The sequence below is a fragment of the Mytilus trossulus genome, chromosome 5 (genome assembly GCF_036588685.1).
Source record: "Mytilus trossulus isolate FHL-02 chromosome 5, PNRI_Mtr1.1.1.hap1, whole genome shotgun sequence".
Lineage (NCBI taxonomy): Eukaryota > Metazoa > Mollusca > Bivalvia > Mytilida > Mytilidae > Mytilus > Mytilus trossulus.
This window is the reverse complement of record NC_086377.1, coordinates 30360296-30372496: the sequence shown is the minus strand read 5'-3', so window position 1 is coordinate 30372496 and position 12201 is coordinate 30360296. Positions and strand designations below refer to the sequence as shown.

Below are 12201 nucleotides of genomic sequence, written 5' to 3'. Positions count from 1 at the left end.
ATAACCGATGCAACAAGTGCTCTTAATTTAGTGGAAAAAAGTCACAGATTTTGCGAGAAATGTGGATTTCAGATTGCACAAATTAAACCAAAGGAACTTACCTGTTTGGGAATAACAGATGACATGCAAAGTGCGAATACAATAACTAATGACACCAGATTTGGTCAAAATTGTGGAACAGAAAACACAAAAAAAGTTTCAGGTAAAAAATTATGAGTATAAAGCTAACTTACCAACATATTTGAAATAACCAATGAACAATATTTATTTACATATGATGTTGCCCGGTGTTGGTACAAATTGCATTCTGCTATAAATTTTCATTAAAAGGAATGCATAGACTGGTCACCTTGATAAATCCATTGTGTGTTTTTTTTTAATTAGTTTAAAATTTTTGAAAAAAATAAATGGGAACCGAAATTTATAATACCACTAAACTCAAACAAAAACGTCAGGTGCACCGTTAAATTTTGTGTGCAAGAGATCAGTGACACGTGCCTCTTCTATTTGTTATTTTTTTCCCCTGATCATTAGGAAACTTGACTACAATATTACTGTTGTTATAGTGAAACACTAACAAAAAAAACATTGCAGGAAAATTACAACAACAAAAGACATACGTAATGCCGCAAAGATGCGGAAATGAGAAACACATAATTTTCAAATATAATACTTGCAAATGCAAGATCTTTTGTGAAAACGATATCATCAGAAAATGACAGAAATTATAACACAAAATGAATGGCAACTAAATGCAATGAAAGGGCAATAGATATATACAAAATATTAGGGAAAATAAAGTCAATTTTTAATTCATATTTAACAAAATTCTGTGTAAGTTTTGAAATGAATGTATGCATTTTCCTATGTGAAACCGCTGGCAAATCTATAATTTAAAATTAAATTTGTTACATATATGTATTTTTTCAGAAACCGATTTTCATGTTCTGATCAAATATGAGCTTAAACTCTTAAACATTTTTTTTGTCAATTTAAACATCGTCTTATAATTGATAAACTCGTGTAACGCTTACTAGTAGCAGCATCGTGCGAAACGTCATAACTGGTCCTTTTTCATCGTATAAAAATGTTTGATTTTATGTTTAGACGATGGGTTTTTTCTGCAACACTTTAAATTGAATAATAACTAAATTTAAAAACAGTAAGAGAATTGTTTGAAAGTATGTGTTATAAAATTGTGTGTACAATTAACTTTGTTCTATCAATTTAAATAATTTGTAGAAGAAAAAAATATCTCCGAAGATGAGTGTTTCAAAGAAAGCTCACAAGAAAAAGATGTAAACGAGACGTCTTTGACAATTGCTAGAAGTTATGGTAAGACAACAATACTAACCATATGTTCTGATGTCGTTTATCTCTTGATATAAAAGTATAAAAACATCGAATATTGTTGATTCATTAATATTCGTGGGTACTTATGTTCGAGGAGTGAGGAAAGTTTGTATTTAATTTTGTGGCTCACCTCAGGCCTGTGTCCACTAAATCCACTAAAATTGGTACCAACGAATAATAATGAATCCACAGTAAACCAAATTTAGCGATTACATAAACGCATCATAGATACCAGGATTACAAATTTGTATTTGCGCCAGACCCGCTTTTTGTATACAAAAGACTCATCAGTGACATTCTAATCAAAAACAGTAAAAACAGCCAAAAAAAATACGAAGTTGAAAAGTATTGAGGAACACAAATTCATAAAAGTTTTGCCAAGTACAGTTAAGTTAATTTATTAATTCAAACAAGCGGCGACCCAGTGTATCGAGAGAGTACGAGTCACAACTTAAATGCAAATCAATTATTAGTTCTACTTTTGAGTGTTCTATTTGTATTAATAATAATCCGGATTTGAAATATACTTTTTTTGTGTCTGAAGTATTTTTAATTCGGGTTCATTAATATATGAGATACATACACAACTGGAATATTGACTATTGGATGATCTGTTTGAAAGTAAAGTTAAGGAATATTGTAACACTTTGTTACCCTCTTGTTTGGTCTCTAGGAAGTGTTTGTATATCGATCTAATTAGATAATAGCAATCCATTATTTAAAGGTAAATATTTTGTCTTAACGAAGAGAGCAAGAAGACCTGTATCTTATTGAACTCGAAATTGCTTCAGTAATTACAGGGTCTATCATGTATTACACCACTTAACTGGGCGAATTTAAATAAGTATAAGTTAGCTCAATTTTTTTGATGTAGCAATATAAGATATCTGTAATTATGTGTTTTTATATTAGGCAGTACACAAGAGACGGGCTTGATACACAAGAACTACGTAGGACGAACAGATACTTTTCATTATAAGTTAACTTTTGTTGGTAATTATATTTGACAGGTGAAAAGGCAACTGGAGTTTCTCTTGGTGGCACTTTTTCTGAAGATTGTGAATCGTTGTCAGGTAACAGACTCGATTTATTTCATTTTTATCCCTTTTTTTCTCAATCACTTTCTCTGACATTAATCCATGTTTGTAACTTTAGAATACTAAACATAAAACATGCCTTCTAATAAAGTTACAATTGTAACTCACACTTAGTTTTGATCTCGTTTTTTCGCGAATTGGGTCCCCAGGGTTTTCGCAGGAGTTGTACCATTATAAAGTCTCAACATAATACATGTAATAAATCGGGATTAGGAGGTGAATTGAAAATTTCTTTTAATGGAACAAACAATGGACCATTAGGTTGTATCAAAGTACTTCCTTATAAAAAAGTAATACCTAACCGATATAATAAAGTATAGACTAGAATGGTGAGAATATCAGCAAGCACATTATTTTGAAAAAAATGTTTTTCTTCGTTTTCGAAGATTTTATCTTGTTCTTTGTAAAATAGAACTACATGTTCATAAATCACGACTGGGCTATGGACGTAAATTTGGATTTTAAAATAAGATATTTACCTTGTTTTCCCGTAGCTCTTACTCGAGGATTACAAACAATTGACATGCATGTAATAATTATACATGTTAGTGAATATTTACATATTAAACATGTTGTATTCTGCCACATTATGTATGTATGTGCCTGTCCCAAGTTAGGAGCCAGTAATTCAGCGGTTGGCGTTTGTTTATGTGTTACATATTAGTTTTTTTCGTTCATTTTTTGTACATGAATAAGGCTGTTAGTTTTCTCGTTAGAATTGTTTTACATGTCGGAGCCTTTTATAGCTGACTACGCGATGTGGGCAGTGCTCATTGTTGAAGGCCGTACGGGACCTTAAGTTGTTAATTTCTGTGTCATTTTGTTCTCTTGTGGACAGTTGTCTCATTGGCAATCATACCACATCTTCTTGTTTATATATACAAATATGAAGATAAATGCAACCATTGTTTATACGAAAAATGACATTCACATTAACAGAAAGTGTAAAGGCCAAGAAGGTTACCAAAAGATGTACACTGCTATAATTTAAAGATCACTTTTGGTCAAAAGGCTTTTATGTTTGTGATCTCATACATTTTGATGTGTCGTTGTATGTGGTTTTGATTGTTCATGATGAAGGTCAAGCCATAAAGTTAAAGCGCCACAGATGTTCACAATTATTTAATGTGGTATTATCATCTACATTAAAGTGACATTATTTATATAAACGAGGTGTGCTATTCTTTTGTAGACTATGATGACAGCATTTCGTCGAATAGTAATGTAGAAACATTAGGTAAGATTTTTGAATAAACTGATAAACAATTTCGATTTAGAAACTAATAGGAATAATAATTTGGTTTTTATGTTGAACCTCATCTATAAAGTCGAACTTGAGAAAATATGTACGACTGAGATGATTTCGGCTCTCCAATCATGAATTTTTCTTTCTTTATGTAGCAACATTTAAACAGCTCCTCCAGACAGAGTAAATAAAATTGAGAATGGAAATTGAGAATGTGTCAAAGAGACAACAACCCGACCAAATAAAAAACAACAGCAGAAGGTCACCAACAGGTCTTCAATGTTGCGAGAAATTCCCGCACCCGGAGGCGTCCTTCAGCTGGCCCCTAAACAAATATATACTAGTCCAGTGATAATGAACGCCATACTAATATCCAAATTATACACAAAAAACTTAAATTAAAATAATACAAGATTAACAAAGGCCAGAGGCTCCTGACTTGGGACAGGCGCAAAAATGCGGCGGGGTTAAACATGTTTGTGAGATCTCAACCCTCCCCCTATACCTCTAACCAATGTAGAAAAGTAAAAGCATAACAATACCCACATTAAAATTCAGTTCAAGAGAAGTCTGAGTCCTGAGTCTGATGTCAGAAGATGTAACCAAAAAAAATAAACAAAATGACAATAATACATAAATAACAACAGACTACCAGCAGTTAACGGACATGCCAGCTCCAGACTTCAATTAAACTGACTGAAAGATTATGATATCATCATATGAACATCAGGCACAATCCTTCCCGTTAGGGATTTAGTATCATACCATCATAACATATATGAGAAGAACATAACCGGTGTCATGCCAACAACTGTTTTTAGAATAAATGTGTTTAGTTCCGATGCAAAGACCATATCAGTGACTCAATATTAACGCCAAAATATGCAATCTTTAATGTCTTGACAACAGTATCGTAATTATATCCCTTCTTAATAAGTCTATTCAAAGGTTTTGTAAGTTTCTGAGGTGAATACTGACACCTTTGTGCTTTATAAAGAATATTTCCATAAAAAAATGGATGTGAAATACCTGAACGTATTAGAAGTATGCATGTTGAGCTATATTTACGAATGATGTCTTTATACCGATGATAAAATTTAGTAAATGGTTTGACTAGTTTGTGATATCGAAAACCATGGTGTAATAATTTTTCAGTAATACATAAATTTCTCTTGTTAAAATCTAAAACATTGTTACATACACGAGCGAATCGTACAAGTTGAGATATTCAAACACCGTTAAATGGTGACAAGGGAACGTCACCATCTAAAAACGGATAATTAACGGTAGGAAATGAAAAATCATCCCTCTTATCATATATTTTAGTATTCAGCTTTCCGTTAGTGATATAGATATCAAGATCGAGAAAAGGGCAGTGATCATTGTTAGTATTAGCTTTATTTAAAGTAAGTTCAACAGGATAAATTTCATTAATACACATACTGAAGTCGTCATTATTGAGAGCCAAAATATCATCCAAATATCTAAAAGTATAATTAAATTTGATTATCAGATGTTGTTTCGATGGGTCTTTGCTTATTTTTGTCATAAATTGTAACTCATAACAATACAAAAACAGTTCCGCAATAAGTGGTGCACAGTTAGTCCCCATTGGAATTCCGATAATCAAAGCGAACACAAATGTTATCTAGTAAAAACTCAGGGGCATATATAGTATCAAAGCATGTCTAAATAACATAGTTATTTTGTTTATTGCTACTATAATATGACCTAAAAGAGTTTGAACATATATATATTCACATTCTGATTTTTTGAATGCCAATTTAATTAGGTGTGTGAATTTTTTCTTAATGAGAATGTGAGGCAATGTGGTATACAGGGTAGAAAAATCAAAACTCGCATAACTGAAATGGTATTGCAGGGCTTGTATTTCCAAGAATGATTTCCTAGGTAGATGATTGCTTTTCACAAAGAATTTCTAAAAAACAAGAGTTTCAAGAGGCGAAAATGAAATGTTCCCTTTGTAAATTGTAAGGACCTATTAGAGATTTCTCAACATCTTACGAACGGACAAAACTCTACGAACGTATCATTATGGAGCAGTAATTTTATTATAATAAAATCCATAATAAATGTCTTACGATACTGCAGTGTGTTTAAAAGACAAAAGTAAACAACTTAATATCCTTTTTTGCAACCTTGCATTTTTTTGTTTTCATTAAACATCCGTGTTCCAATTTATTTTCTGTTGTTGACTGTTTCGTTTTCTTACGTTGAGTTCCGTTTGTTGACATGTCGTATATATGCGTTCGCTTTATCTACCTTATTTATTAAAAAAGAACAGTTTCTTTTATAATGTTCTTGATTAAAAAAATCAACACATATAGTTTGCAATTGGTTGATTGATTGTTTGGTGTTTAACGTTCAGTGGCAAATATTTCATTCATTTCATTGCGAAATTAGAATATGTTAAAAGATTGATAAGTAATTGAGATACCACATCTTTAATGTATTTTCATATATCCACACGTCCCTTCTATGGGTCCAATTGGTTTGAGTTACTATGTGTTTCATTTTGTCGTGTCGGAGAGTATCTTGGATAGACACGTCGTAACATAGCTTTTTTATTTCTTATATTTATTGGGAATCAGTTTAAGAAATTTAAAGGTGCACTCTATTTATCGTTAGAAATAGAGTTATGTGTGTTTTTGTTGAAAGTATGAGTGCTACAGCCCTAACAAAACTGGTAGTCACATTGTTATCAAAATATACATTTTTATATATTACACCCCTAACTAAAAAGAAAAAATGAAAAATATGAAAAAAAACAGAGGAAATATGCACAGTATGCCATAAAAGCTTAACGAAAACAATAAACAAGAAAAAAAATTGTGTATATACTTATAATTATACTATAAAGGAAACATATACATGATATACACATATAATGAAAAAGGCCATGATAACTTAAAAAACACAATATATAAGTTTAAATATGTATTTCATTGATTGATTGATTGTTGGTTGCTTCAGAAGAATTTTTAAATTCCTCATTACATATAAAATTTTCAGGATTGTTGGGTTTTTAATTTTAGTATTTCGTATAGCTTGTAAACATGAAAGTGAATCCGAACATATAATAAATTTGGATTTATCTGAAGAAGCAATAAATTTCAGACCAAAATTATTGCTTCTGCTTCAGCAGTAAAGATGGATGCATCAGATGGCAGATGCAACTCTATCACCATCTTTTGATCCATCAGTATAGACAGTTGAAAAATCTAGATAATCGGCTTTAATTTAATTTCATAGTGTTGCTGAATTAAAAGAGGATTTGTTTTATCTTTATTGTATTCACGGAGATCAAATATCATTTTTGGTTTGGGAAGTTCCCATAGAGGACATTTGCAAGTTTGAACTTGAGCAACAGATTTTAAATCAAAAGAAGCTAAATGTGGTTTTAAACGTATATCTATATTTACCTTTTTCACATAAACTAAATAGTGATGTTGTCATCATGTTTATTAAAATTTCTTGTACGATTACTGACCTTTGATTAAATATTATTTATTCTTCGCTTAAATTGATAGATCAGTAAGACTTTCAACTGTGTTGATTGAACAATAAATTGTATATTATATATTATATAATATCAAATAAATATAATATGTATTTGATTCAAAATGTTTTTAAAAAATCAAGCATGCATATTTTACATATGAAAGACATTTCAAAGGGAAGAAGCGCACAGCCAATAATCCAATATTATAAGATAAATAACTGCTCCCTCTTTTCTCGTTACGGCAAGTTACGTCAAATTAGGGCGATTTTCGTTCGTTCGTAAGATGTTGAGAAACCTCTATTATGAGTTATTCTTAACAACCTTCCCATTTCCCTTTCTTCAATTTAGACTGATTACCGGGTTTTGTAGTACGAGCAACACGACAGGTTTCACATGTAAAGCAAGGTCGGTTGTTCCTTCATAAGCACACATAACTCTGAGTTTTTGGTGGGGTTCGTGTTGTTTTGCAAGATCATGATTGTATCTAACTGTTTTTATCTATTTTCACAATTCATCTATCAGAATTGAACTCATTGTTTGTAATTAAAATTGTGACACAATGTTGACTGTTATACCCCTATATGTGACATTATGTACGTTTATTTTGATCACACCTTGTTGTCAATATACTACAATTGTGTACGACTGTCATACAAGTGAGAGGTTGAGCTACTTTATCCACCATTCTCGACTCATTCAAAATACCATCTGTATGACAGGAATTTGAAATTGGTATGTTATTTATGGTATAATGCAATTGAGCTTTTATTTTGAAATTTGATTACGGACTTTCGATTTTGAATTTGCTCGGTATTTGTCAATTCTGTTTGTTTTATTTATTAGAGACCAATTTATCTGACAGGAAGAGTTAAAGATTATAAAGGAATAATCTTTCAGTTAATAATAGTATAGAAATATCATTACTTTTGTACTATTTGCTTTTATGATAATTGCAATTTGTGCTTCTTATGGATCTCATTGGCTATAAATACGTTCAAAAACACTAATTTGAAGGTGTTAACGGTGAAAAACATTAAAAATGTTCATTGTTTTATGAGAAAAAAAGCTGAGGATTATACCTATTATAATATTTAATAGAAGTGCTTCCAGTTTCAACATTGACATTAATTAAACAAACTATACCGTACAGGTTTGTGTCAACAGTTACTTTTAAAGTGTTTTTCTGGTTTTCTTTATCATACTAGTCATTAGGATCTATTGTTTCAAATCGCAAGAAAACAAGTTCTAGAGGGTTCTTGTCGACAAGATCTTCATTTCTCCTTTTATTTTGGCAATTTTTTATGTATACAATTGTGTTTAATGTATAAAATCTAATTTTTGCTGTTTAATTTATGTCAAATAGTAAACGTTTCGTGTTTGTTCATGACCAGAAACATTAAGAATGAATGCATGTAATTAATGTAGGTCAATTCATTAAGTCGGCCTACACCAAGGTCACAATTATTGAATGTCACTACAAATGTATGTATATCATAACTCAACATGCAGACATCTTATACGTTCAGGTATTTCAATCTTGTATGGTAATATTCTTTACAAGGCACAAAAAGTCAATATTCACCTCAAAAGTTTATTTAACCTTTAAACAGACTTATTTAGAAGGGATATAGTTACGATACTGTTGTCAGGTCATTAAAGATTGCATATTTTGGCTTAAATATTGATTCACTTATATGGTCTTTGCATCGAAACTAAAAACATTTATTAAAAAAAAAAAGTTGCTGGCATGACACCTGTTATGTTCTTCTCATATATTTTATGATAGTATGATACAAAACCCCTAACGGGAGGGATTGTACCTGATATTCATATGATGGAGACATAATCTTTCAATCAGTTTAATTGAGGTCTGGAGCTGGCATGTCAGTTACTAAGTAACTGCTAGAAGTCTGTTGTTTTTTATGTGTTATTGTCATTAGGTCTTTCCACTTTTCTGTGGAAAGACCTATTGTCTTTCTTGTGATTATTTTTTTTTTCTTCCGCCACATTTTGTTCTTGCGATAAACATTTGTTTCGCAACATGTCGCTTTGATAATTGGTATATGATATCGAACAGTTTAAGCGTTTTTTAAATTTACCCTGCGTAACCGAATACTTTTCTTTGTAGGAGTTATCTCCCCAAACACTGTTTTCCTTGTGTTCACAACTCTTTCGCAACCGTAAAAGATAACAACAAATTTATTTTACAAAATTGCTCGTTATATCCTTGGCATGATTTGTCCTATTTTGACCGAAGCAATATGACCGCTCCATATGAGAGTTATTTCCTCTTATGCATCTGATATAAGTGATATGCAGTTATATCTTATAAACCAAAAGTGAAAGAGAGCTAGGATCTTTTGATTTGAGGTCCTTGGTCCAAAAGAATGAAAAATAGGTCAAGGTCAAAGCTCAAGGTCATATTCTGATATTTGAATTTGGCTTATTTTCACTTATATCAAAAGACCGTATAAGATATCTACAAATTATTTTTACTAAATTGTTAGTTGCGACATGTCGTATTACATAAATTTTTATTGCAAGGGTACATTAGACGTAAAAGTGAGTTTTCTCCCCTCTTGTATTTAAAAATACGCGTTTGGTGATATAACTCATTAACAAAATATAATTAAGACCTATGGTCTTTTGATTTGAGGTCCTTAGTTCATGACCTTGAAATTGATCTCAAGGTCATAGCTTAATTTGACGTTCTAGATTTTGACCTTTGCTTTTATTTTATATTTATACATGATAAAGCTATGAAACTTTTGAAAAAAGGTATCAAACCATTTGAAAAAAAACAACCGGAAGTTACCTTTTGTAAACCGGAAGTAGCTATTTTATGAACTTTATTAATATAAAAGTATATAGAACCAGATATTTTTAGAATCAGTGTAAAGTAAATATTAAAATATAATCGTAAGTAACATTTTTCATACCGGAAGTCACAAATTATCTCCCTTATTTAAAAAAAATGTATGGAAACCATATATTTTTGGAATCCGCGTACTAGAAGCTATCATTTGACGATTGAAATGACATTTTAAACTTAGTTTCAAAACTTTCATATCAAAATACATTGTTTTGATGGAAAGACCTTCAATTGTTCTCTGAACAATTGGTTTTTAATTTTATTTATTTTCTTTTTTTACATTTTCTGACATCAAGATCGGACTTCTCTTGAACTGAATTTTAATGTGCGTATTGTTACGCGTTTGCTTTTCCACATTTGCTAGATGTATAGGGGGAGGGTTGATATCTCATAAACATGTTTAACCCATTGATGGCATTCGACTGAACAGCCTGCTCTATGGTCGGGTTGTTGTCGCTTTGACTCCTCATTTTCTTTCTCATTTTTATATAGGAAGGAAAAGACAGTTATGTATGCAACAGAATACCCATTGACCCCTTAGATAATTATTGCTAGAGTTTTATTGAGGAAAAATTCCTCTTAACGAGACATCAGATCAAACATCTTATTCAGAGCGAAAGTGACACTGAACGTATGTTGAATTTTTAATCGATATTATTAATATTTCATTCATTAATCTTCACAGATTTGAAATAATTAAAATAGAATATAAACTAATGAAATATCTTACTTTTAAGAAAACTTTAATTACTAATGTTGTACCATATATTTGTAGATGACGATATCATAGAAGAACTTGTAGATCAAGCACAGTTTGCTAATGTTGAAGATGAAATCATAAGAAAACTTAGATCGGGCAAAGTTAATTCATTCGCGAAAACTCTTGCTGTACAGGCAAACTTGTTGAAAAAAGTAAAAGTGAATGTAGCAATTGCTGGAGAAAGTGGAACAGGCAAATCAAGTTTCATTAACGCATTTCGTGGAGTTGAACATGGAGATGAAACGTTTGCCAAAGTTGGCTTTGGCAATACCACCATGGAGGTGAACATATATCGACATCCAAAAAATGAGCAGATACTGTTACATGATCTTCCTGGGTACAACACAACAAAAATGACTTTCAAAGGTTTTTTAGAGAAAGTCATCATATCTGACTTTGATTTATTTTTAATATTTTTCAGAACGGTTCCAACATCAACTGATAAATTGTTTGTTGCCCACCTTCGACATGCTAAAGTACAATTTTGTTTCATAAGGTCAAAAATTGACGAAGACATAGATGATGCTTTGGATACTAAAGAAAAACAAAAAAGAAACGTTCTTTTTGAGATTAAAAAGAAAATCAATCAATCATGGGACAAATTTGGAGACATGAACGATGCTAACATCTTCTTTATTTCAAGTTACGAGCCTTCTGTCGGAGAAATGGATAATTTAATTTCCTTCATTGAAAAAAAAGTTGCTCCTGCGAAATTTGAGGCTGTTCTATTTTCAATACCTACTTTAACAAAAGAAGTAGTTCAGAAAAAGTATAAAGGCTTAAAGAGAAGAGTCTTATTTTTGGCAATAAGATTTGCAGTTTTTTATTCGGTTGGCCTCAGTTATGATTCGCAAATCAAAGAGGAAATTGAAATGTTTTATCGCGTTTTCGATCTAGATAAGGACTTAGCGAAAAACATCAAAAATAGGAAACATCCTTATTCAGTGGAATATATTGGAAATGTTTTAACAGATTTCAGAAGTAGGAAAGGATCCGACCTAGCCTCAGTGAATAAAAGATATCGTTTTTGTAAAACATTCTTGATAAATCTATTAAATGAACTAGCAGAAGATGCCAAAGCAATGTACACTTACATTGTCGAATACCACAAACAATAATAAACAGAATGAAAAAATATGTCGGTGTATAAGTTCTTTATTGACCATGTTATGGTCATAATAATAAATCAAATATATATATAATACTTCGAATTTTCCATAAAACTAGCGATTTTTTATCCCAAGAATAGACTACACTGTAATTTGCAAAGCCTTTCGGATTTTTTGTCATCAATTCTCATGTACTTAGTACTGATTTAGCCTTTTTAATCCTGTTCATTCGGTCTTCACT

At 31.1% G+C, this 12201-nt stretch overlaps 1 protein-coding gene across 1 annotated transcript; it reads left to right on the top strand.

Annotated features, from left to right (window-relative positions):
• On the top strand, positions 1-12073 carry LOC134719568 (interferon-inducible GTPase 1-like). Its single transcript, XM_063582562.1, has 5 exons — positions 1-202; positions 1243-1335; positions 2364-2426; positions 3643-3687; positions 10867-12073. The coding sequence occupies exons 1-5, from the start codon at positions 124-126 to the stop codon at positions 11967-11969; spliced, it is 1383 nt and encodes a 460-aa protein (XP_063438632.1). The 5' UTR covers positions 1-123; the 3' UTR covers positions 11970-12073.
• Positions 12074-12201: the final 128 nt, after the last annotated feature.

Bases quoted from the DNA above. Each gene is read 5' to 3' on its own strand.
- LOC134719568 (XM_063582562.1), top strand. From the start codon at position 124: ATGCAAAGTGCGAATACAATAACTAATGACACCAGATTTGGTCAAAAT. The intron at 1,336-2,363 runs GTAAGACAACAA...TATATTTGACAG, and splicing joins GACAATTGCTAGAAGTTATG to GTGAAAAGGCAACTGGAGTT. The intron at 2,427-3,642 runs GTAACAGACTCG...ATTCTTTTGTAG, and splicing joins AGATTGTGAATCGTTGTCAG to ACTATGATGACAGCATTTCG.